At 35.9% G+C, this 27,962-nt stretch overlaps 1 protein-coding gene across 1 annotated transcript; it reads left to right on the forward strand.

Annotated features, from left to right (window-relative positions):
- Positions 1-167: 167 nt before the first annotated feature.
- On the forward strand, positions 168-27,800 carry Cdc37l1 (cell division cycle 37-like 1). The gene is made up of 7 exons (XM_005388645.2): positions 168-619; positions 3,951-4,232; positions 11,224-11,317; positions 17,496-17,611; positions 18,117-18,239; positions 21,086-21,250; positions 24,628-27,800. The coding sequence occupies exons 1-7, from the start codon at positions 488-490 to the stop codon at positions 24,733-24,735; spliced, it is 1,020 nt and encodes a 339-aa protein (XP_005388702.1). The 5' UTR covers positions 168-487; the 3' UTR covers positions 24,736-27,800.
- The last annotated feature ends 162 nt before the right edge of the window (positions 27,801-27,962 follow it).

Consider the following 27,962-nt stretch of genomic DNA (forward strand, 5'->3'; position numbering starts at 1 on the left):
CCTCCAATCTCTCCTTACACCTAGAATATTAGTTTATCTATCAATTGTAGAGGAATGAATTGCAGTTTTAAACGGCAGTCAGAATACGCTGTTTAGGGAATAGAGACCATGAGATAACAAGCGTCTGGCCCCATCTATCAAACGTCTCACCACCCACATCCCCAGTATGTTACAGAGACGGCGCTCAAAGCATTAAAAGTCAGCATTTAAAACAGAAGTCCAGACCCAACCCCCAAAACGCAAACCCTAGGACTCTCCCCCATGGCCACGCCTCTACCGGAAGTGACGCGCCACGCCGACTATTTCTTCTTCCGGCGACTGCCGGTGGCGCGACCCAGGCCTGCGCGAGGTGTTCGTCGGCGTTGCGGCCAGCAGAGGGATTCTGGGTAACGGCCCCGGCCGGCTGGAGCGGCTGGCTTCGTGCCGCGGGTTTTGTTCACTTCAAGTCCTTAGGCAGTGGCGTTTGTAGGGCGAGGGCCAGCGGGACATGGAGCAGCCGTGGCCGCCGCCGGGACCCTGGGGCCTCCCCCGAGTGGAGGGTGAGGCTGAGGAAGAGAGTGACCTGGACGTGTCCCCCGCCTCTCCCCGCTGCCCGCCGCCGCCGGGCGGTGACGCGCAGGTGAGACGGGCTCGCGTTCCGCCGGAGGGCGCTGCTGCCCGAGCCCCCGAGGCCCGCGTCTCCCGGCCGCCCCTCTGCCCGCCCGGCGCCCCGCTCAGCCCCGTGACCCGAGGCCTGACGCCACCCCGCCTCTTGCACAGGTTCGGGGCGGAGGGAAGGTGGCCTGTGTCCGACCGCAGCCTCCGCACACGCTGTTTCTTCCGCCTCGGGTGATGCTTTCGCGTGCTCGGCGGACGTTCCCGCAGCGCTCGGGTGCGGGCGGCTCTCGCGGGGTAACGCTGACCCTTTGTCCTCTTGTGCGTTTCTGTTACGGCGGCGACGCACTCGTGCGCAGCTCCTGGGAGCTGGCAGCGGCTGTGCCGTAGCGTTGCCCCGCACCCTGCGCGTCCTGGCTGCGGAGCAGTCCGTGCGCTTGGCCCTCGGCGCTGGCGTACACCTCCGTCTTGCCCTTACTGGTTTGTTTCCAGTTTTGCTCCGTGTCATTAAGGCACACGCTTGCGATTTTTTTCGTATTTCTCCCTCGGGGTCCTGATGCTACCTGTGGTTTTCAGCCAAGCTTTCCTGCCTCTGAAACTTAGCAAAATGTGATAGATTACTTGGGATTTTTCTCCTAGAGGGTGCTTAGGTACTCACATCCCATTATCCTGATTTCTTTTTTCTTTTAACCCTAACTTGAGAGTGTTGTGGATTATACTTTAGGATCGCAGACGAGGTGTCTGCCCGTGAGGCTTTTGTGTAAAATGGGGCCTAATAAAAATGTAACAATTAATAGAAGGTTTTCTCTCAAAACTCATCTTTGCTAGATGTTAATGAAGGTGAGCGTTTTAAGTTGGTTGCCAGTTTATGTCCAGCTAGCGGAGTTAGCTGGGTTTACAGAGGAAAAAAAAATGCTATTTCATAACCAGATTGTACCTCAGCCAGCCAGTCACTAGAAAAGAGAGGCAGAATAGGAGTTGATGGGTCAGTAGTCACCCACTAATTATGGATTGCTAGTGTCATCTTTATATAAAAAATACGAATATCTACTGCGTTACAAAGAAAGTATGAATAGCAGTTGCTACTGTCAAATTTGAAGGATATGGGAAAAGAACAGATCTCAAATTTCTGTGCATTGTGATTGAATCACAAAAGTAAGCTAGGAGAAACTCAAACTTAAAAATGTCAGTATATTAATTTTTTACTTGTGCACTCATAAAGTTGTTTGAGTGAAAGGAACTTTTGAAGTGAATAGCCTCATCTCCATAATTAAAAAGTAATTTTCCCGAGGCCATGTAGCATTTTCAGTGACAGGATCAAAACCAGAATTTACATCAGCTAGAACAGTATTTTTTTTTTTTCCCACCTACTGCCCTGTCCATTCTGTAAAATGCTGTAAAACTTTATTTGGCTGAAACTACCTTTAAATGGTGTTAAAATTTGAAAAATAATTACTAATTCTAAATTCATGAGCTTATTGCAAACTTATTTGCCTTGCTGGCTTCAGGACTTACATTTTTGGGTTGAAATCTTAGGAAAGAGTAAAATATTTAATCTCATCAGTTGGCGTTTAAACCCAGGGGCTTTCACCCTGAACTACATTTCCAGCCTTATCTAAAAAAAAAAAAAAAAAAAGTTTATTTTGAAGCAGGCCTTGTTATATTGCTCAGGTTAGGTTGGAACTTGCAGTCCTCCTGCCTGAGCCTCTCAGAGTGCTGGGGTTATAGGCATGTGCCTCCACACTCAGCTAAAAAATACTTTTTCTTTTTTTAAATTTAAGCTTTGTTTTAATTTTTACCAAGTATGAGAGAATCTAAACATTGTAACATAGTGATTGTTGGTTCTGAGCTCCAACTGATGTCAAGACAGGTTGTTATTTGATGTAAAGTTACATTTGTAGATTTTAATGCTAACAGTTCCTTTTCAGAATTTATGTCATTAATATATAATTATGCCCCTCTAAAACTTTGATGTGTTCATAAATTAAAATAAAACCTCATATTTTTTTAATCAACTGAAAATACATTGGATAGTTTACCCAGGTGGTGTTTGGGTAGTCTGTGGAAAAGAATTTAAATATAATAAATCGTTAGGATTGTTTTGGGAGGTATTTGTTCCCACATAATTTTAAAATATATGATATTCCACTTTGCCGTACTGCCTTTTTGGTATAGCTCTGTCTTATAAATTAACAGCTTCATTTTTCTATTTTTCCTGGCCCAGTTTTTAAACATGGTCAGTCTACAGTTTCTCTATTCTAAGATAGTAGAAAGTAAAAAGAAATGTTTTACTTGGTTATTTAGGAACATACAGTTAACTAGGCTCTGAACCTAATGATTGAGTAAATAAAGTATCAGATGGCAGCAGTGTCCAGATTGCCCCAATAGAAACTTCGAATTTGCCTGAAAATGTGGCCAAGACATAGGGGCCTTGTTTGCTACTTGCCTCACAATTCTTTACCACAACCATTCTGTTGAGGAAGTAGAGATTTATTCGTGGAACATTTATTGAATTCTAGCCCTTCAAGAATTTGATAGTCAGCTGGGTATAATGGCCATTTAGTAATTTAGGGAGACCCTACCTCAAAATAAAAAACAAAAGAGGCAAGAAGTGTAGTTCATTGAGCAGGCTCTGGGTTCAATCTCCAATACCACAAAGAAAAAAAAAAGCTGATAAGAAAACAAGTAAAGAGCTGGGGATATAGCTCAGTGGCACAGTGCCTGCCTGGCAAGTGTGAGGTCGTGAGTTTGATTCCTGGTACCAAAAAAAGGAGAAAACAAATAAGTACCACAGTATGCAATATTATGTGAAAACCTCCACTGTAGAAGTATGCATTACGTGGCTGAGGAGAAAATGGATAAGAAAAAGCTTACGGGATGCCAGAATCTGGAACAGAGATAGGAGTTACCTAGAGACAACATTGACAAATTGAAATATAGTGAAGGAAGATGACTAAATGCCAATCACTGTGATAGTCGCCAGGCTTTGTATTGTTATTAGTTGTTCGGGGAAGAATGTAGATTATCAAAGAAGCTTTAGGTGTCCTTGATGAAATAAAGTTATAAAAATGTAACTGTAGACAGAAAAACAGGATATACACTGTGTACCAAAAATGTACACAGATTCTTCATATAAAAATAAAAGTTGGTCCCAGCACTCTGGGAGGCTGAGGCAGGTGGGTAATAAGTCCCAGCCCAGCCTGCGCAATTTAGCAAGACCCTGGAGGGACTGGAGATGTAGTTTAGTTCAAAGGTCCTAAGTCAGTCCCCAGTACTGAAAAAAGAAACTGATCTGTGCTACAAAAACATATTTGTTGCCTTCTTCATTTCTTAATGAGTATTGTTTTTTCATCCAGATGTATAGCCATGAAATTGAGCTGGCTTGCCAAAAGCAGACAGAGTTTGTGAAGAGCTCTGTGGCATGCAAATGGAATCTTGCTGAGGCTCAACAGAAACTTGGTAGTTTAGCACTGCATAACTCTGAGTCCTTGGATCAGGAATATGCCAAAGCACAAACAGCAGTGTCGGAACTGAGGCAGCGGGAAGAAGAATGGCGACAGAAGGAAGAAGCTCTAGTACAAAGAGAGAGGATGTGTCTCTGGAATGTGGATGTCATTAGCAAGGATGTTTTTAATAAGGTATGATCTTTTATTGGGCCATATAAAAAGAAGAAAAGATACGTATCTGTACATATTTGATGGCAAAGCAGCAGAGTCCTATACATAGTATTCAATTTTGACAGTTTATAAAAAGTGCTTGTTGTAGAAAACTATCCTCGGTAAGGTCTCATTTGGGTGGTTCTTAGTGCAAATATATGGCTGCAGCATAGAATGTGGCACACTGCAGTGTGGATTCAAGGCACATCTCAGCTCTGTCACATGATGGCTTGGTGACCTTGGTCAAGTCAGTTAGCATCTCTGAGCCTTGGTGTCTTCAACTGTGTAGGGTAGGTGTGAAGATTAAATAAGATAATGTCTTAAAAATGTGTTAGCATGGAGCCTGCTACATGGTGAAGCTCAGATGTTGTGAGACATTTCTGATGTTGCAATGGTATCATCTTGCTATCAGTTTTGTAACATGCATGTGTAATTATGAGATTTATTAAATAAAAGTCTTTATCGTATGGATTTGCTAAACCACGACAATACTCTAGATGTAATGTTATAAGCATTGGAGATGAAAGGAATTTCTAGAAATAATTTAGATTCTCCTGCTCTTAAATAGTATAGTACTTTTGCTAAATTAGTAATTTTTTTTAAAATAATATTTTGTTTCACAAGAGCATATAAGTTGTATTATGTTTGCATCTGAAGAAATGGGTTTAAAATGTATAGTAAAGTCAGTATTTATTGCTTAAAGGGTACAAAGGGGATAGAAGAACTGCTCTTCACAATCCGGAGTCATAGCAGTTTTAAGTTGGGAAAACAATTTGGTGCATTCCAAGCAGCATTTTTATTTCTTAGCTAGGATACAGTACAAAAGATCAGCATGTATTCTATGTAGAGAGGTCAGCATTGTGTGGTAAAAGGCTTGTTTTACATATGTATGTGTGTGTTAGGCCACAATATACAGTGTGTTTCTTAAAGTATAACCAAAAAGTTTGAAAGTTGATAACCTAAAGCTCCAGACTAAGGGCAGTTGTTGTTGTTGTTTTGCACTGTTGTAGATTAAACCAGGGCCTTGTGCATGTTAGGCAAGCCCTCTACCCTTGAGCTACACTTGCAGCCCTCACAGATAGTTTTAATTTAACCGGTCTCAAATATTTGTTTTATACATATGTACTGCTGAACAGACATATAAAAAAGCATTCACAAAATGCTTCTAAGGATTGAGAACTTTATGAGGATGAGAAAATACCTAAATCAAAGTTACAAAATCTTTTTTCCCACATCTCATATTTTGTACCCCATGCTTTGGTGGTCACTGTTTCAGAGTTTCGTGTATTCAGCCACCTTATTTTATAAATGAAACAACTGACAAGTAGAATGACTTGATAACATAGTGACAGATTAAATCTGATTCCTTTATCATATTTAGAATCAAAGTATCCCTTAAAGTGTTTAAAAGAAACTGTAGAGACTTTAAATGTTTTACATTTCCTTTTAAAAGGATGATATGTAAATGTTTTACATATCCTTTTAAAAGGATAGCAAAACTCAAGATCATGTACAAGCTTAAGTGTTTTTAAAAGGTCAAAAAAATGAAAAGGAAAATAATGGCCTACCACAGAACTGTTGTATATGATAATAAATGTCTTCAGTGGGTACAGATTATAGTAAAAAATGTACTAATTGGACTGATTCTTGGTCAGCAGTTCTCAACTGCTCAGCTGCTTGATTAGTATAATGTAGTTATGAAGTTGCTTGACTTTTTGTTCTCTACAGTTTCTTTGAAAACACTGCACTTTTAGACAAACTTACAGAGCACACATTACTCACGAATTAGTCATCATATAAGAGACGTTCACTAGAGGCAGTAAATATATCCTATAGTTAACCATATTTACCAACTAAGGAATAAAAACTAAAATTTCTAAGCTTTTATTGCATGTTAATAAACAAGACTTTGTAAAACATTTAAAGTCAATGTAAAACATTTAAAAATACTAAATTCCTATAACTAGATTCAGTATGAAGAAGGGATGTTGAGCACAGGCACAGAGCAATCTGCACCAGCAGTCTAGTGTTCTGAAATCCAACAAGAGTGAAAATTGAAAAGATGGCACAGTTAAGGACAAAGACTGAGAGGAAGGTAAACAGAAGGGGGAAAAGGATAGGTAGGGATAGGTATCACAAAGATACGGACCATACTGACAGAGCTAAAAACAACAGGTAAAATTTGCAGGCTGCTTCAGAATAACATTTAAATAACTTAAATGCTGTACCTTTTTTAACTCTGAACTAAGAAGTTCCTGGCTGAGATTGAAAGACTAGGTAAAGTAAAGAAAGGTATGAATACCGGGCATGGAGGCACACACCTGTAATCCCAGCACTCCAGAGGCTGAGGGAAGAGGATGGCCATGAGTTCCAGGCCAGCATAGGCTAGGTAAGTGAGTGCAAGGCCAACCTGAAAGACATAGCGAGACCCCCCTCAGAAAAAAACAAATGAGAAGAAAGGTATGAATGAGAAGAAAGGTATGAAGTCCTCTATTAAGACTCCTTTAATAATGTAAATGATGGGGCTGGGGATTTAGCTCAGCGGCAAAAGTGCCTGCCTGGCATGCACAAGGTCGTGAGTTCGGTTCCCGGTACCAGAGAAAAACCAAAAAAAAAAAAAAAAAATAATGTAAATGATGTCTATAGAATGATGTCCATTTTTAATGGGGATAATAGATGTTAATAATGCACATCATTGGCCTGGCTGAGCTTTTAAAATTACCTGTTTCTCAAACTACTCAAGGTTTAGACCTTTGTTTTCCATTTGAAAACAGTTTCTAGAGATTGATTCTGAAATGCATATAAAAGGGAGAAAAATGAAACCTAATAAATTTATGAGCTAGTGTTTTTAGTATAGAATAAAATGATTGTATATTGAAGAATAGTAACTACATTAATCCTTATATTAGAGAAACAGTTACAACTAAGTGTGAACATACTGATGGGTACACATATTTTCAAAATTTTTTTCCACTTTGTCAAAATGTCTAAGAAACAATTCTCGGAGTGGATTTTGTATATTAGTTACTATTAGTGTTCCCAGGTCAGGGGTGATGGTACTATATTTATACAGAGAAAGATAGGCCTTCAGATGTTAATATTTTCCTTAATTAACTGTGGACATACCGTATAGAATGAATTTGGACCTTTTTTTAGTCTTTTTAATATAGAAAGTTTCAGTATACATCAAGTAAACAAATGAGTCTCATGTAGTACAGGCTGTCATCCTTCTGCCATTTTCATTCCTCTATACTTTTCCTATTCCCAATTCTTGCTTGCTTTTAAATTTTTAGCTAACATTTTGAGATGTGCAAATCTTACATATAAAATCTAACAGATACACTTGCATAATATTCGCTCAAGGTAATGTAATTTGAGATTAAAAAATAAAGTATTTAAGTCTTCGGTTTGTAGCCTCTTGGAACAATAAAATCCAGTCATTTTCTACAAATTTGTAAAGGTATACTTCCTTTTGTTGTACCAAACATAACCCTCAGATTTGGGGGATAAACTACTCATTCTTGTCTAAGTCCACATTCACTTTATCATTAACTGTTATTATCCAGACTTTTCATCCTATGACCTACTTGTTTCTGCCCTCCTAGCATCCACTCTCACCTATTTGAGAACTCTGGCCCATCTGTGGTTCTGTTGTAGGAGTCAGTAACACATAAGGGGCATGTTTATCACCCCTAGCCCTATTAGTACCTTCTTTTTTGAGAAAAAAATTTTAATAGTGTAACATGCTTGTTTTAAAATAAATAAGTAACATAGAAATTGGAAGGGTCCCTTTACCTTTAGTTTCATTTCCCAGAAATAACCTTTAACAGTATCTCCCTAGACTTTCTCTATACCTGTACTAATTGATATGAATTTTTGTCCCCCACAACAGGATCATTCCTTATCTAATTCTGTGTGTATGTGTTGTTCTCAGTCTGTCTGAAGTGTTACTTTAGTTCTACTTTGCATTTAGACTCCAAAATTAATCAAAATAATTTCTCCTTCCAAGAGGAAATGGTCAAAGCAATGTTTATTTTGTAAAGTTAATGTCTATTAACACAGTGATCACAAAGAAAATGTTTTCATTTTGTTCTTGCGTTTGTTTCTTTAAACTTAATTTCTAACGTAGCCTACAAATTAATTAGGACCATCTTTATATTCCAAACATTTCCTCAGAATTCTACATTGGTTTTGTCTGGGAGTTTGAGACTTGTGAGAACTGGTCTAGATCTGTGAGGTCCAACTCCAGGGCCACTGGACACATGTGCTATAAAATGTGGCTAGTCCAAATTAAGATGTGCTGTAAGTGAAAATACACACCATATTTCAATGCCTCAGTACTATAAAATTAAAATACTGTATTGTTTTTGTGTGGGTTGATTTCATGTTGAAATGATATGTTGGATATGTTACATTTAACATAGATTATTAACTTCATCTCTCTCTGGGTTTTGTAACATGGCTAAACAGAATACTTTCGTTTGTGACTTGATTTGTGTTTCTGTTATACATTGCTTTTTTTTAAAATTTATTTTAAAAATAAAAGAAGGAAAACATTAACAAACAGACATCCCTTTACAAAATAGCATAAGAACAATACAAGCAATATTGAATTACAGACAAAGTGGTAGGAAATTAACAATGGTTGTTGTATTATGTATTGATATCTTCAAAGTGGTTTCTCAGGAAAACAAATAGAGATATGCAAGATTGATCAAATAAGTAATCATTATCTGTTTCTTTCAGTAAAGCAATAGAAGTCAGTAGTACAGTATATTAACTATCCTGTATATACATACATACATAATTTCCCCCTTTCTTTTCTTTTCCCTCATTGCAGTTGCTCTTTACTTTTGAGCAGTTTCCTTTCATTTCACAATGTCTATCATACCTAATTTTTATTCACTCTTTCAGATTCTTGCACTAGTGAGACAATACATTGCTTACACGAGGTCTGGTTGGTTTCACTTATGAGTATGGTCTCTAGTTGTGACTTATTTACCTGTAAAAGCCTCGAGTTTATCTTTCTTTAGAGCTGAGTAATACTCCATTATATAAAAGTACCATAATTTTTTTATCCATTCCTCAGTGGGTGGACATTTGGGTTGCTTCCATGATTTAGCAGTTACAAATTGTGCTGCTGTAAACATGGGTGCGCATGTATCGCTGTGATACGATGTTTTCAGATCTTCTGGGAAAATGCCCAGAAGGGGAATAGCTGAGTTGAATGAGACCTCTAGACCTCGTTTGCTGAGGAATCTCCAAACTGATTTCCACAGTGGTTTCACCAGTCTGCATTCCCACCAGCAGTGGAGAAGGGTTCCTATTTCTCCACAGCCTCACCAGCATTTGTTATTGGTTGATTTGATAATGCTAACCATTCTTACTGGGGTGAGATGAAATTTCAGTGTTGTTTTAATTTGCATTTCTTGAATGACTAATGATGTTGAACATTTTCTCATGTGTTTATTTGCCATTTGTAGTTATCTGAGAAGTGTGTATTCATCTTAGCTGCCCATTTTTGGATTGGGTCTTTGAATTTGGGGGGGGCTTATGTTTTTTAATTCTTTATATGTTTTAGATAGAAGACTTTCGTCCGAGGGACAGTCAGCTAAAATTTTTTCCAAGTTTGTGGGTTTTCTTTTTACTCTGCTGGTGTTTTCTTTAGATGTGCAGAAACTTTTCAGGAGGATGAGATCCCAGTTGTTGATTCTTCGAAGTATTTCGGGTGTGGTTTGGTTTTTGTTCATGAACTGTCTGCCTACCCGTATGTCTTCAAGATTTTTACCTACTTTCTTGTCCAGTAGATTTAGTGTTTCTGTTTTAGTATTGAGATCTGTGATCCATTTTGACTTGAGTTTGGTGCACAGTGATAGACTTCTATCTAGAACATACAAAGAATTAAAAAACATAAGCCCCCCAAAATTCAAAGACCCAATCCAAAAATGGGTCTATTTTCAGTCTTTGGCAGGTGGCAAGCCAATTTTTCCAGCACCATTTATTAAAGAGGCTATCTTTCTTACAGTGAGTTTATTTGGCTCTTTTGTCAAAGATTAGGTGGCTGAGTGTGTTTGTGGTTGTGGCTGTTTCTTCCTGTCTGCTCCATTGATCCTCTGGTCTGTTTTTCTAAATGCAGAATATATGTAAAGGAAAAAACACTTTTATTTTGAAATGTGTGAACTTTTGTTGCTTCCTGATTGTAAATGGCAGAGAGCTGGTTTATACTTTTCATTTTGGCATTGATGATAGCAGGGTATAAGCTGATCACAGAATGTTCTAAGGAGTTGTTTATCTTGCCAGTTAGGCTAGATAAAAACTTCATTGTTAGTCTGTTTTATGACTTGTTTAACTGAAAATAAGCAGTTTTTTAATAGAAATTTGTACTCGATTTCAGGAATCAAACTGTTTAGCCTCTCTTGAGAAAAAATAATTAGAAATGCAACCCAGGTCTTATTTTGGTTTATCTCTTCTGAAAGAATTTATAGTGGTATACTTTACTCTTTATATGTTTTGAATTTTTGAATTTATTTCCAGGAAGAGATCTAAAAATTTGACTAGCATTGCAAATACTTATAGAAATTGAAGGGGCTGGGGATTTAGCTCAGCGGCAAAGTGCCTGCCTGGCAAGCGCAAGGTCGTGAGCTCCGTTCCCGGTACCGGAGAAAACCAAAAAAAAAAAAAAAAAAAAAAAAAAAAAAATTGAATAATGCAGTTATAAAGTATGCATGCAAAGAGTCTCTATATAATAAGACAAATCTAAAATCTTCAACATATATCATGTTTTAGTCAAAGCTAGTGAACTCCTAAATGAAAAAAATTCCAATTTTTTAAATGAAAGGTTTAACAGTGATGTAATATAATAATACTAGACCACATTTAGGTTGCCTCTAGGCAGAACTGATAGGCATTCAGTATCTGAGAAAGAAAATTCAAATAGAGTACAAAGTCTTATTTTAATTTCTAAAATTTTCAGAGTTTTATTAATCAAGATAAAAGAAAAGAAACAGAAGATGAAGATAAATCAGAATCATTCATGCAGAAACATGAGCAAAAAATCAGACATTTTGGTGAGTCTGCTACTTGAATTTCCTTCTTTGTAATGTTTGGTATCATGTGTATTGGTCCAAAAAATGGAATCGTAAATTGGGAGTCCAAAGAAGGTACATGACAAACTCCAGGTGTGTTGTTACTACTGATAGAGTTGTATAGATCTTGTATTAGACCTGTTTTGGGTAATAAGAAAATAGATTGAAAGAGAAGCAAAATTTAATCTGTTAATACTAACCCTCTAAGACAGTCTTCCTACTTCTCAACCCCTCTTTGCTTTTTTTCTTTCAGTTCTTTGCTTTCTTGATACCTGCTATTTTGTGGTTAAGAGATTAGCTGCTTTTATTTTTTTTAAGGTTTTGGATATGATGCATGTAATATGAGCAGGGCCTTGAACTATATTACTCTGTAAATTTAGTAATAGAAGTATATATGAAAAGAACTGAGAAATTATTTTCTCTTGGGGGAGGAGCACGAAAGCCTTCTGAGACAAGGTAATACCTTATTTCTGTGAGGAAAAGGTAGGTATTTTCCATGTAGATAAGGCAGTGGCCATAGTATGAAGACATGTAAAGTTAGGGAACAGTATGGTGTTCTGAGAATTATAAGCAGTCTGAGACTGCTCAAGTGAAAATGGTTCTGGGAAATGCTAGGAGTTCAGGTTTAAAGCATATTTTTTGGATCCCAAGTAATAGGTTAACTTGGTAAGTGTGTTTATTTGAAACAGGGTCTTGCTATGTAGTTCTGGCCAGCTTTGAATTCATTTTGTAGCCCAGGTTGTCCTCAAACTTGGTAAGGATCCTCCTGCCTCAGCCTTCTGAGTGCTGGGATTACAGGCATGCACCACTACACCTGTCTTTATGGTTTTTATTTGTACTGTGTTCATGAACATTTTAAATGGCATTTGAAATCTTTTTCTATTGACTTTTCCTTCCAAAACATAAAATTTCAGTTGTGCTTGTATTTTCTAAAGACAATGGGTAGTACTTCCAATTTTTTCCCCTTTGTGCAACTTCTCTAACATTCATATTTTCCTACTTATTTTTAAAAAGACAACTATCTATTTAATTCCAGGATAGTATCTGAAGAAATAAACATAGACAAACTTTACATTCCTATAGACTATCATTGTGGTATTCTTTATAATTAGAAAAAACAAGTAGTCCTCCTTTCAAGAGATACTAAAGTTTTTTTAAAAAACAGAAGTTTGATCAAAGATAAAAGGCAGTAATTTTGCAGGTGGGTTTTAGTTGTGTTATATGAGTTGCCGTCCCCACTTACAGCTCTTACTTTCTAGGTTCATGTGTTCCGCTGTAGGAAAATACATGTATGTTTACTGGTTGTTCTTTCAGAGCACATGATGCATGTGGTAGAATGGCATCCCTCAAGGTGATTTTTTTCTCAGCTGGCATTTTCTTGGCAAGTTGCTTTGGACTCAGGGAAGTTAGATGAGAAACATCCTCAGTTTTGTTGTGAACTGAGTTCTTTGGTCAAAAGCAGTTCTATGGGGGGAAATATTCTAACCTCATAAGATGTTGTAATGTACCTGTACTCTTTAATAAACTTTTCACCATTCTGTAAAACCTGCTATTTCTGAGTAGTAATGTTTGTAAGACCAGTGAATTTCATGAGCCTATAGTCTTCATTTCTTTTGCTGAAAAATGAGATAAAAAATAATGAGGTTTGGTGAGTAATTCATTAAGACCACTGATATACTACTGCTATAAACATAGTAAGGAAAGAGGGCAATTCCAGATACAGAATGGGCTTGTTCAAATAAGGAATTATTGATCCCTTCAAGATGAAATGGGACCAAGATATTCAACTGCTTCTCAGTGGTTGGATCTCCAGTGTATGGTGCCATATTGAGGTTTTGGCATTGGTTTCTGCTATTCGTTGGCCTTATTGGATTGTGATACTAAAATATTTTTCATGAGGGTAGTTCATTCTATTGAATCTGTGCATAATCTCAAGCCTGTGCCACCATGGCCCTTTCGTTTATGAAACTATTGTGGATTTAATGGGGTAGCTGAGGGAAAGGCTGACTTGATGTCCATAGGTGATAATAAGCAATTGTTTTGCCCTTGCATATTGTGATCTTCCAGTACTTCATCTTGTAATACTAACCAGAGCCTTGCTGTGTTCAAACCCAACCAGACTTGATAGCCACTCCCAGATTCACATTGTGCCTGTTTCTTAGTGGAAATGCACATTGACTTTCCACTTTGGAGGAGATATCCTACTTGCTGCAGCACATTGGATCCACAGAAATGTTACTAAGGTAGTAGGCTCCCAAAATTTTCATGTGTTTTATTTTCCATTCTCTGGCATGCTGTATCTTAACCAAGGCATCTGGGGTACTTGCCACTTCTTGTTCACCATGTTCTATCAGCAGAGTGGGTCAACTTACAGTCATGTGGGATGATGAGATCATCAAAATCTCCCATTGACTAAGTTATGGCAGAGTGGATAGAGGACTGAGGCAAGTCAGTGAAAGTGAATGCTTTTGGTGGTGTATACTTACTGTAGTAAAGGAAAATAGTATTTGCCCTGATGGTGACTATGATACACTCCTTTAAACACCTCTGGAATAACAGCTTTAATTAAATTTCCAAATGAAGATTTTCCAAACTTGGATTGGATGTCAAACTGTTGAAAGATAGGTAGAGTATGTGGGTCTGAGTGGGGTTATAGGGGCTTTCCTGTGGTCTTACACGTACTTATATTCCTTAGGGTTCTTCCTAACTTTCCCTTATCCTGTTTGTTGACTACCTTTCTTGTGTTGTTTTTACTCTTGTAATTAGATGGAGTTTACTTTCTAATGGTAAATGGTACAGTTGTTATGGTAAAGTACTATGAAGCATTGAAATCTAAGTTTTTCCTGCATTTGCATTTAATTTATTAATTTAGTTGATTCACATTTTATAAATATAAAATACTAATTTAGATACACAGTCTGCTTTCACCTAAAGTTCACAAAACAGTTCTATATGGTTATTTGCATCCGTAACATCACTTTGTGATCGTTGGAGATGCTTTGTCGGTCATCTTTTGCTTCACAGCACATCATTGTCCCTTATAGCCATAGTTAGCTGTGATTCAGCATTTTTGAATCTGTGTGTAGTGTGTTGTCACTGGAAATTTTATCAAAAGCTATAAGCATTTGCATAAAAACTATTGATACAATCGTTTTCATTATACTGAAGATGAATATTTATAACCTTCTTTTAATGTGTATTGGTTTAAAAAATCATAATAGCCTATATTTGAAAAAGCATTCAATTATAAAGTACTACTGAATAGAATATGAACTGAATTGAACTTTAAAAGTATGATATTTTACTTTTATTTATTTACACATAATTTAAAAATAAGCCGGGAAGGAGATACATATTGCTAATAATTATCTCTTAAAGTAGAATTGCAGGTGATTTTCATTTTTTGAACTTTTTAAAATTGTTCATTATAAATATACTTCATTTTTATAATCTGAAAATATTAAGAATTCTAAAAACTCTTGGAGTTCACGTTAAAAAGTTTATTACTGTGACTTCATCATATTTACAGATTCTTGTAACATAAGCACTGAACTTGGTGATCAGTTTGATGTCAAAAGAATTTCTAGAATGCTTGATTGGGCAACACAGAAGCCAGGAAGCATGCAGAATGGAGAGAAAATGGGTTTGATTTTCAAACAAGATAAGTTTAGGCATACAGGTAGAAATAGTTGTCTAGTGGTAGTAATTAGGTTGGAAACAGAAAATATGGGGCTCAGGAAATATTTTTAAAAACGTCATACATCTTTCCTCAAGGAATTTACAAACCTACTCAGGAGAATTTTAGCATATAGAGAAATTAAGATGAATAATGTAGCTTAAGGTGTTAAAATGTATCATTCTGTAGGTATAATGCAGAAAGGTAATCACACACACACACCAATTTAGGAGTCAAATGCGGAAATTTTTGTTTTGTTTTATTTTTTGAGACAGGGCCTCACTTTGTAGTTCAGGTTGGCCTTGAACTATATATCCCAGGTGGGCCTTGGAACTTATAGTGGTCCTCCTGCCTCAGCCTCCTGAGTACTGGGATTACAAGTGTGCAACACCATGCCCAGCTCTCAAGTGCAGAATATTGAGAGTTGATAGATGAATGGAGATTTAGATGTTCACCAAGGAAATAAATGGATTAAAATATAATTAAAATATTTTAATTTGTCAAAGCAAAGTATTTCAAGCTTTCAAAGAAAATGGTTAGCAAGTTTAAACTGCACTATCCTTACCCAAAGGATTAGCTTAATGAATACTTGTTAAATGAGTAAATTATTCTCTATTAATACTACTTGTTAAGTGTTTACTATGTGTCAGGCACTGTTCTAAGTGCTTTATATGAATTGGTATCATTTAATCATCACAAACATTTTGTATTAGGCAGTATTTTTAGCCCTCTTGTATACCTCAGGAAATGTAGGCATATAAAGGGACTTGTCTAAGGGAATAAATGGTGAAGCTAATATTCACACCTGTGCATTTTAGCTCTGTAGTCTGTTTTCCTAGCCATTGTCATTGCTCTCCTTTTTTGTATACAAATTCCAAACAAACGTCAGTAATTTCAGGTATTTTTTATTCCACTAACCTGTGGATCCTTTTAAGTATTTTTGTCATCGTATACCCTTTCCACAAAGGTGTATAAGGATTATGTGTAACTTTTCAGTTTCATACTAATTCAGTGTCTTATTTTTTAAATCAAGTGATAACAGATATTTCTTAGGTACAAAATATCTGTGTTCAATCTCAAGTGTGAATATTATCTCTGCTATTACATAGGTAATTAAAAATCTTTAATATGTAATGACTTCTTCCTCGTGGTCCCTGCAAGCGTTACTAACCCTTCTGTATCATCTTTTGTGCTAAAGAACCAAAATAGATAGGATTTTAGTAATCAGTGCGTCCTAGTGCAGCCACGGAGAAGCTGAAGAAGCAATGCACTGTAGAGGTAGAGCTGGAAATACTACCTCTTCAGAAGTGCAAGAGAACTAAGGCAAAGCTGCTTCCTAGGATTTATTTTGTGGCTTCTGGTATAAGAAATGATTATGTTTCCATTAGCTTAGCTCTTACTTTAAGGACTCCATAGTAGTTTTAAGCAACTTAATCATTCGTTTCTCAGAATCTTAAATAACCTAATCGTTGCATGAAAATGCTGAGGAAATACCTTCATTGCATCAAAATGCTGGGGAAAAAAATTTATGAAACTTAATATGTGTTATAAGAAAATGGTAAAACCTTTCATGCCTTTTTTGTAAGGAAGGACAAGTTGATCATGCATTTTCAACCAATTGTCCTGTGTTGCCACCTGTATATTCTCAGTAAGCATTTGTCTTCAGTTTTATTTCTGTGTTCTGATGTGGAATTTAATACAGATAGAGAAGTATTTTGGTTCTAGAGGAAGGAGTTACTGCTAAGTTACTGAAAAAGACGTATGGACATTTCTTTGTAACACCCAAACTTCCTTGGGTAAATCTAAAGATTCTAAAGCTGCCAATGTAGTTTATCCAATATAAAGCTGACTGGACAAGGTTAAAGGTGCAAACGTTGCCCATGTGGTGCTGCATATCTGTAGTCTCAGCCACTCAGGAGGCCGAAGGATCATTTGAACTCATGAATTCAAGATAGGCCTGGGCAACATAAAAAGAGATAATTTTTAAAATGCAGCACTTTCACAGTTCCATGATTAGTTGGTCATACTGACTTTAACCAGATTTCTTACTAATTTTAAGACAGAGGTATACCTTAAGTAGTATTTGGATTTGTTTGACATCTTGAAACAAAATGTCAGCATTTTCCAGTATGCTTAACTAAGATTTTAAAATGTTGTTTACTATGCATATTAACAGCAACAAATAAATGTCCAGCATTACTAAAATGATTCCAAGTATATTTACTTTCATAATACTGACTTAATTTTCCAGAATTGGTGTCAACATTTTCCCATATCTGAAAGAAAACTTTCTGTGAATTTTGGAAGCTATTTTCAGACTATTGGATATTGCTTTAAAGAGCATTATCCCTCTTCGTTTGCCCTTTACCATAATATATTGTTGTAATAATATGAGTTATCTTTAAAGAGTCATTTTTAAGATGCCATTTCTTCCCTCACAGGAAGACAGAAAATATTTAACATTTATGATTTCTTTTTTTACAGGTATGTTGAGTCGATGGGATGACAGTCAGAGATTTTTGTCTGACCATCCATACCTTGTATGTGAAGAAACTGCTAAATATCTTATTTTATGGTGTTTTCACCTAGAAGCTGAACAGGTATTATGTGACCCTTGAGTTTTTGGGAGCCTAAGTAGCATTCTGATTTCTTACTTTCATGGTATTTTTTTAAAAAGTGTTTACTTTAAATGAAAGCAGGAAGGTCAGCAGAAAGAAATACGAATTTTTGTTTTCAGACCTTATTGAGTTTAATGTGGGAATTTTTTTTAGTTGTTTCAGTTACCACATAGAAACTACATGCTTTCTCTGCTATCTCCCAATTACTCTTGCTCCCATTTACTAGGATCCTTTTTCTTTCTTAAATAATTACAAAGTCATGTATGAGAAAGCCAAATAGAAATTACAATCTTAAATTGAGACAATTGGGTAGTTTCCTTGGTCCTCAAAAAAATAAAATATACTATATATATGTCCATATATTATTTGACTTAAAATTAAATAAACTGAAATCAAAATACCCTAAAAAATTAAAATTTAAATTGGTATATCAATTAAATACATTTCTAAAGGTATTTCTTATAACTTGATCGGTTTTTACTTTCAGAAAGGGGCTCTAATGGAACAAGTAGCACATCAAGCTGTTGTAATGCAATTTATTATGGAAATGGCCAAAAATTGTAATGTGGATCCAAGAGGGTGTTTTCGTTTATTTTTCCAGAAAGCCAAAGTAAGTAGTTATTTGACATTAAAAGGGAAAGTTAGGCCTAAGCTGAGGTCTCTTTTGTTTTATACACGTTAAGAAAAGCCACCTAATGGGACAGACTCAATTCTGTGGAATTTCTAGGATTGAGAAAATTTAGTTTTGCTAACTTTATGCTGAGAGATAAAGAAGTTATAAAAGAGGCATGTGTATGAAATTGAGACCCACTCAAATAAATGTGGGAAACTTGGTACTAATGCAAAGTAAAGCTGTCTCAAATGCTGAGGATATAATGTTGAGCAAAGTTCAGTTACAAGATCCTCCATGTATAAAATTCATACTTTAATAAATGAGATTTCTATAATGAAAACATAGGAAACTATAAAAATTCAACACTTAGTAAAATAATTTGTAAAATTACGGGTTTTATTATTTTGGTATTTACTTATTGTATACAGACATGTATTTATGGAACATTTTTAATCTAAGGAAAACCTTATGCTGTGTTAGAAAAAAGTGATACATGTTTATATAAACAAGATAATGTTGGCCACATTAAAGAAAAATAGATACGTCTAGGAAGATTACCATTTCACATTTATTAGTTACAACTTAAAAGTTGCTCAGGAAATGGAGCAATAAACAGTTGAATTCATTGCCATTGGGGGGGTATATACTAGAAAACCACTTTGAAAAACCTTCTAGTAAATTGTAAGCAAGTGCATACCTAACATGCAAAAATTCTTTTAGGTATATACCTTAGAAGATAGGTTGTTAACATGTAATCCTACAAGCTCTGAGAGTCTTCAGAAACTCTTTAAAGAGGATTTCTGTCATTACTATATTCATAATACTAAGATGTCATTTATTTTTATTTTCATTCTCTCGTGAGTGAACAACAGAAATTGATGCTGAAGCAGATGTGAGAATCCATCTGTCTGCTGTAAAGTCAGACATTAGAGATTTACAGAAATGAAAAACGTATGCCACTGTCCTCACTAGTTTTTATTTTAGAAAACAGTTTTAATACTTCTTTTTGAAGACACAGGCTCTCTGTATTGTCTCCCTCAAATTCCTGTGCTCAAGTGATCTCCTTTTTCAGTCTCCTGGGGCCACAGCTACTGGCACACAGCACCATGCGTGGCCTTAGAAAATAGAATTTTTTAAAAAGAAAAGGTGTTAATAGTAGCATGTAATGAGCTTATTTTAGTTACCTTAAAAACTACTTGGTTTTAATTTCTAATAGTATATATTGTCAGATTCAACCTATGTACACATAGATTCTTTATCTTCTTTACTCCCATAATAAAGTTGAATGTTGAATTTTACTTGGTTTTTATAGCATTTATAAATGGAAAATATAAGGTCAGAATTACTAGAAATTAGTGCCCTCCCTCATTAATTTAAAACCTTTTATAAGGATATTCCTTGGTTATTTGGATAAGAGGATAAAAGAATGTGAGAGGTTAAATGAGGATTTTTTTTTTTTTTTTTAAGGGGTGGAGGGGCAGGTCAGATTCTATTAAAAGGATCCAGATAAAACAAGGGAAATACATGGGGTGACTGAAGAATATGGTGAATATTTTTAAAAATTTAAAATTTATTACAGGGAAAAAAACATTAGCTTTAATTTCCCTCAAAATATTCTCTTTACTTCAAACACTTACCCCATCATTCTTGCCACTTTGTGAAGTAGTTCCAGAAGTCTTTTTTTTTTTGTTCACTGCCTCAGTGTCCTGAATCAGTTCACAGTGCTTACTTTTCATGGTCATTTTGACTTTGGGAAAGAGCCAAAAGTAGCATGGATCACATGTCTTAAAAGACATGAAACAGAACTTCTAGTAGTGCTTCATAAAGTGGCAAGAACGATGAGGTAAGTGTACTTAAAGCAAGGAGGAGGACTACGAGGGAGAGTTCTGAGGGAGATTTAACATGTTCATGATGGGGCTGTAATGCATATGTCTCTGCTGGGTGGATTGAACTACCAGTGGTACATACACACCTGTCCCGTCAGACAGCTTTTTCTTAATTTTATTAGTGAAAAAGACAATAAAAGTGAGTAGGTCTATTTGTACCTCCAGTGGTACAAGCTGCCCAGCAGGATAATTGAGCATCTGTCACTGGTGGGTCAAGCTGGCAGGAAAGTGTTAGTAGCAATGTGTCTTCTACTGTGATAAATTTTAAAATGTAACCATTCACCATATATTTTGATCATACGTTATGTAAAGGAGATTTGCTTTCTACAGCTATGCATGAATGTTTCTTATTAGCTTATTTTACTCTGCTAAAGCAAAAAGAAATGGAGCAAATCAATTATTATGTTCTTATAAATTAAATAGTTTCATGAGCCTAATGGAGACCCTGGTGGTTTCTACATACATTTAGGCTATTCACCTTGCTTTTACTTCCTCCATCATTGTTACATGCTTTTTAGAACTTAGTGTGTGATCTAGAAGTCTTCAGAAACAGTCTTTGAGCCAGGCGTGGTGGCACATGGCTATCATCAGGAGGCTGAGGCAGGAGGATCATTGCAAGTTCAGGACCAGCTTGGGCTACAAAGTGAGCTCAAAGCCATCCTGAACTGCATAGCAAGACCTTGTCTCAAAAAGACAAAAAATTCAAAAAACAGTCTTTGAGCTGGGCCTTGTAGCACATGCATATAATCCCAGCTACTTGAGAGGCTGAGGCAGAAAGTTCCAGAGTACCCTGAGCTACTTAGTGAGACTTGTCTTTAAAAAAAAAAGGACTGGGGATGTAGCTCAGTGGTAGAGCACTAGCCTAGCGTCAGGCTTTGGCGATAATCCCTAGTATGTGTGTACACACACACACACACCCAAAATTCACATACTCTTTGATTTTTTTGTGTGTTCTAGGCAGAGGAAGAAGGTTATTTTGAAGCATTCAAAAATGAACTTGAAGCTTTTAAGTCAAGAGTAAGACTTTATTCTCAGTCACAAAGTTTTCAGCCGATGACAGTTCAGAATCATGTTCCCCATTCTGGTGTTGGATCTATAGGTTTGTTAGAAACCTTACCACAGGTAAGTTGGAAAAATAAGTATGTATTTTATAAATTTATTCACCTACATTTTATTCTTTTGCACTACTCATATGTCATGTGCTTGACCATTTAAAATGTTCTCACCTGGAAAGATAACCCTTGCCGGGCATGGTGGCACATGCCTATAATCCCAGCACTTGGGAGGTTGAGGCGGGAGGATTGCTGTGAGCTCGAGGCCAGCCTGGGCTACATAGTGAGTTCGAGGGTGACCTGAACTACATAGCCAGACCTTGTTGCAAAAGAAAACCTAAATAAGTAAATAATGACCCTTAGTTCTGTTTCATGCCATATTTTGGCATTGAATGTCTTCTACCTCTGAGACACTAAATTCTATCTCCTTTTAATGTGGAAAAGATGGTACCTAAACATTCTTGAGGGTTACCTGCTGACACCTCAGACTTGTCAAGATGGCTCTTAAAGAACATCTCATTGTGTGAAGTACTGTGCTTTACGTTATTTTTAGAGTTCCTGCCCATTTCCATTTTAGTAGTAATAGTAATAGTATAATGGATCTCTCATTTTCAGTCATCTCTTATTTCCTGGCTATAAGATTTTTAGACCAACTTTAGTCCGTTTATCTGTGCCCCACACTGTGAGGTAGAAAGTCTCACTCAGTGTTAGGTGACTCATACACTTACTTTTCGACTTTATAACGTGGTAAAAATTGAGATTTTTAATATCTTGACCATATGTCATAATTTTACCATTCTAGTTAACATGTATTTTAGGAAAGCAGTGGACTTATTCAACAGTCAGAAATGTTTATTTTTCAAGGATGAAAATAATTATCCTGTGATTTTTTTAAGTGATTAATAACGCTCCCCCTTAGACATGTAAGGAATACTGTTGTCACAGATTATCTCTTAACATTATTTAAGTACAATGATAATTTCACTTCAGTTCCTGAGAAAGCACACAGACAAGTGTTTTCAAGGGAGTTTCATGATTTAAATCACTGTCAAACCTAATGTATAGGCCAGGCATGCTGGCACAGGCTATAATTCCACCATTTGGAGGCTGAGACAGGAGTGCCATAAGTTTGAGGCCAGCCTGGGCCACATAGCAAGACTGTCTCAAAAAGCTGAAAAAGAAAAAAAATCCAACATATAAAAATCAAACTGTCATAAAATGCGTAGCAAATAGAGACCTGAAGAATATTATTAATTCTTAGTATAAAAGGGAAAATATATACATTAAAATATTGTTAATAGCCTATACCATCAAAAAACTTCTTCTGGCTTGAAAGAAGTAAGTTCTTGTTAAATATATATCAATAGCAATTGATATCAGCTGCTAAGCCTGCATTGTAGCCATGGAGGGGGTGGATGGACGTGGGTGGTACCTCATAAAATTTTGACACTTGAATTGTTGACATTATCCAGCTTGTTCAGACTTATTTAATGGGGGCTAACGGATAAGTTGAGAAACTACAGAGAAGCCAAGGTGTCAGTTTAGAGATTTGGAAGAAAATTTAATCATAATAATAATGTCTTATTTGTGTATCAATATATAGGTTGTGAGACACTTTCATGTTTTTGCATCATTTCATATTTTTAATCATCTCCGTTCTGTGGTTCATTTGCATCCAGTTTTATAGATGAGTGAAAGTTAATGGAGGTTGCATTAAGTAAACACAACAAGTGATATGAACTAACATTCTAATCCTGAATGTCCTACTGCACTTCTCATTCATTAACGTCACAGATTGTTGAATCAGATACTAAAAATAGGACAAGGCAGTCACATGCTTTTAGGGAGAACTGGTCACTGGGACATTGCTGGAACAAGTGTTGAGAATGTTATTAGGTGGGAGTAGGAAGCAGTCAGTAGAATTTTAAGTGTCAGGTTAGGGATTTTGATTGCTTTTTGTTCAAGTGTCTCCATTAATAGTGTCTTACAGTTCTTAGGAAAGTGAATAAGCTATGGAGAATCTTCTCAACCAGCTCTTAATACTCAAAATTCTGTCATGGAAAACTAGAACCGAGACTTTAATAGAGAAGGGCTTTGGAATTTGGCCTAGATTGTCTGAAAAGGACTTAATACTGCTTTTTGAAAAATGGGATAATGTAACAAGAATGTTCACTTTTTTATAAATCTTAAATTTGAACAATATTTTTGCTGTTCTTTTTTTGTAATTGACAGCAGCCTTGTGAAATAAGCCAAAGACTGTTATTATCCTCAGTTTTGAGAAGACTAAACCAAGGTCTCTTTGATATAGTTAACAGTTACTTTAGGTTTATTCTATAGACTAGCTCTAAATTTTATTCAATTTGAAGGATTTTTTGCTTTTGAGGATTGCCATACTAAGTAAAGGCAGAACTAGAACTGAGGCCCATATGCGTGACCCAGACCCTAAGCAGTTTATTGGTGCCACTCCTTTCCCAAAGGCCTGCTTGGTAATAATCCACATTCTGGCTAAGTTTTGGGCTTTTACTAAAGAAAGCAGTAAATGTACTTTGTCAGGAGGACTTTTTGAAAACCCTGCCTCTGTGTGGGATGTTAAAGTTTAAGACAGCTGTCCTATTTGGACTGTCTCCTTTGTGTTCTTTTTCCACATTGGTACTTCTTAAATAGAAATAAGTGAAACAAGTTGACACAATAGTGGAAGTGTAAATAGCTGGCCTATATTGAGACTAACTTGAGTAGACAAAATTGAATTCTTGGGGAAGAATTTGTTAGGTCTTGGGTCTTAAAGGCTTATGTCCTTATCCCTGGTACTTTAACAAATAATGGTTTTATTTCTGCATTTATTGAACAAAAGTTTGTGTTTTTTGTTCCTGGTTTTTGAAATGAGCATATATGACATTTGAGTTTTCCTTCTGTTTAAAAATAAATCCTGTTCTTTTCTTTTATTCTTGGGTTCAAAAAATGTGAGCCTAAGTGCCTCTCAAAAGATTAAGGATTTCTCATTCAAGTTTGTTTTACTCATTAAATGGACTTTTTTTATTCACGTTTTGCATTTTTAGTATTTACTGTTATAATTAGTAACCTTCAAAGTACGTTGGAGGCTTAAAGTCATATTTATTATTTATCAGTTAGCTACACAGAAGAATAATGTACCTTTGTATGGATTAAATAATTAAAATTATAATTTTTTCAAAAGGATAAAAGAGTGGTGTTACATTTCTGTTCATGTGTATCGCTCTGTCTTTATCATGTTTCTTTGGATTAAGTGATAACGTGCTATTCTTTATTTTCTTGGGTTTTGGTCCAAGTCTCACTCCCAAGTTCATCTTCATTCCTGTTCTGCAGAACTGCAGAGAAATAGGGAATGAGACCGAGTATGTAATTGTATGTACTGACATAAAACTGGTTACCATGTGTTCTTTTTCCCCCACCTTTTTTTCCCTCCCCCAGAATCCAGATTATCTTCAGTATTCTATCAATACAGCTACAGCTCTCTGCAGTTTAAATTCAGTGGTACATAAAGAAGATGATGAGCCCAAAATGATGGACACTGTATAATTTGGTTAAGACTGCTGAGGCCAAGTGCTATTTTGTTACCAGAAAGGAAGAACTTGGCTATTTTCTTGACACTTTTATGGGTGCTGCACTTTATTTTTGTTTGTTTTTGATGGGAGAGAAAATGGAGTACTGAAACATTTTGTAACTTGTTTTTATGTGCTGCTAGGTCTTTTGTTTTTTTCTGAAGGGAGGAGTGGTACCACATGTTGGAGGAAGTCAAATTGGACTCCCCCCACCTCCCCTTTGGCTACTAATTTTGCCTTTAATTGTTCTCAATTTTGAAATCAAAGTTATGAAAATCTGCACAAATGCAATGTTTACAAGAACTGGTTGATTCTAGTAGGCATCTGCTACACAGTCTCTTTTTATATGGATATGTACATGTCCTCTACAAAAATAATTAAAAATATACTTTTATCCCACCGATAATTTAACTGTCAAATCTGGTGTTTCATTAAAAGCAATAAATCAGTAGTTGGTAATCTGCTTTACTAAACAAGCTGGGTGGCACAAATTTTTAAAAATCTTTCCTTTTAAAATATTACATTTGTATTTTCGGCACCATCAGTTAAATTCTTGACTGTAATATAAATGTGATTTAAAGACATTACATTTATCCCCAAAATACTCACTAAACTGTTCTTTAGAAGTTGATTTTTATCTTGTTGACTTTTTAATTAAGGCTTGTAGTGATACAAAAAATGATGGGCTTATGTATTATGTTGTGGTTTTTTTTTTTTTTAATTAAGATAAACTTCAAGCTCACTCATTTCTTAACATAGTCTGGGATCGCTCAGGGAGTAAGTTTTAAAAGAATACTAATGGCCTATAAGAACAAACAGGAAGAATGATATGATTTTTAAAATTATGATTATTGTTTGTTTCACTCTAATGTAGCTTTTTTTTTCCTAAAAGGCTTTTGTGAAAGACATGAGACATCCTATAGAGCTGACTGCCTTGAGCTGCAGCTACTTATTTCTATCCGGTAATCCTTCATATGGTGATGATGGCTTTTACTACATTTGTTGTTCCTTTTTCAGCTGTTACCATAGAATGCTTCTGAGCATTACTACTTCCTATATAATTTACTTTTAAAAAATCAGGATATTTGATAATTCATTTTATTTAGAAACAGATGACAGTGCTAACTATGCTATCCTTATTATTTGAAGATGAATGCACAGGAACTTGAGCTTTGATTGTGTTTGGGTATAGGTAGTCTTTGACTTAGTACCCTTTGAGACTAGTAGCAAACATTTGGAAGATGGCTAACTGGGATTGGGAATATGTATCTCAGTTGAGGAAACCAAACTGAGGGACCCATATGGGGCTGAGAACTGTGACTTTGGCTTCTTTTGCACCTTGTGTTAACTGAGGTGATTAGGCACTTAATACTAATAGAAATGGACTGGAATTATTGAGTCATACTTCTGTAACATCACAATCTTCCCTGTTTTCAGAATAAAATCTTTTGTGCTTTTGATACATAGTCTATAATAAAACGTTCAACTAAATTTATACAGTAGTATTCATCAGATTGGATTTTTAAAAAAATTTTAACCAGATGTTCTGGTCATAGATACCCACCACCCCACCCCACCCCGCTGTTGTGGAGCATGTGCTTGTTTTCCCTGCGTAGCAGATGGAGAGAATAGAGTTACACACAAAAAGATCTCCAGTCTCACAGAAATGTTATTTGAACTATTATTTTCAATTTCACTCCAGTTTCACTTTTCCCCATGACTTGGCCTGTAATCGTCCGAATTGTTTTTACCTTTCATTTTGCCTTACGTTAGAGCTACTAATGGCTAAAGACTGATGAGAGAAGTATGGACAAACTGAATGAACTATTCCTGAAGGGGTTTGCATTGTTTTTTAAACAGATTACTGAAGAACAGTTCTTAGAAATTTAACTATATATATTTTTTTACTTTGAGCAGGAAATGTTCTGTATTTTGAGTGTATGAAAGTATGATTGTATCTGTTCTGGGAACCACTGGCTGTTGCCATAATTTGCACTTAAATGACTTTTACATAACTAACAGTACTTCAGAACTAAGAACAGCCAAGATCCTTTTTCTTCTCTTCATTCTGAAAATGTCCTCTTCAGTACCGAGAACTAACACCTTCCAAAACAAATACCCTCTTTTCTGTTTCTTAATAATAAAGAAGAGTATACTGAACAAAGAGATAACTCATTATTTCAGGCTGGACAATTTTCCCTGAACAAATTAAACCATGGAATGTCCAAACTGATTAATGAAACATCTTTGACATCAGAGTATTCAACAGCGATTCTTGTTTCACTTGATAAAATCTTCTAATAAAGTACTTTTTAAAAAAACAAATAGTTATCACTCCATTTATTCTCTTAACTCTTTGTCATTCTGTCAATGGTAGTGGATGATACTGGTTTAAAATTATTAATCTAAGATAGATAAATGGGCAGCATTCTCTTCCATTTATACCATTCGGGGGCTTTTTCCATGTTTGCCTCATGAACTCACAACCTGCTGTAACTTCTCTTTTGGACAATCAGGCTTTCTTCTTTCAGACCAACATTCACATTATTACCGTAAAAGTGAATTAACATGCAATCCAAAGAACATGCCTGTGTTTTATTTTGAGCCAGGGTCTCATTAAGTTTCTAGGTTTAGGCTTGAACTTTTTATCTTACTGCCTCAACCTCTCGGAGTGCTGAGAGAACACCACACCCGGCTTAATAAGTACATTTCTTATAGTATGAAGAGAATGGTCATAGGTTTAGGTTGGATGATCCTAAGTATTTTCAGAGAAAACATGTCAGTTTACTGTTCTCAAAGTAAGTTGTGTATTTTAGTTCTTAAATTGATGTGGGACAGAAATGGTGCTTATATATGGTTACATTTTACCATTGTGTCATACATATTTTAATAAGAACCTTAAATCTTATGCATCCATTCTCATTTGTAATTGACATGTATATCCTGTTTCATTGGTCCTCTGAGAAGCAGATTCATTTAATAGATATTTGCTTACTGTGTAAATGGGTATACAAAGAGGAATAAAAGTTGATTATGAACTTCTTACTGTCTAAAAATGAAAATGTTCTCATGAGCTTTAAAGAATTAGATTTGAAGTTTGGTGTGTTCTAAATACGGTATAGAAAACGATTTTTTAAAAATTCTCACATCTTTCATTTGGTTTCTCTAAACATCGTGATTATTAGTGCTACTCTTCAGACACTT

The sequence above is a fragment of the Chinchilla lanigera genome, unplaced genomic scaffold (assembly GCF_000276665.1).
Source record: "Chinchilla lanigera isolate Chin_1 unplaced genomic scaffold, ChiLan1.0 scaffold00033, whole genome shotgun sequence".
Taxonomy (NCBI): domain Eukaryota; kingdom Metazoa; phylum Chordata; class Mammalia; order Rodentia; family Chinchillidae; genus Chinchilla; species Chinchilla lanigera.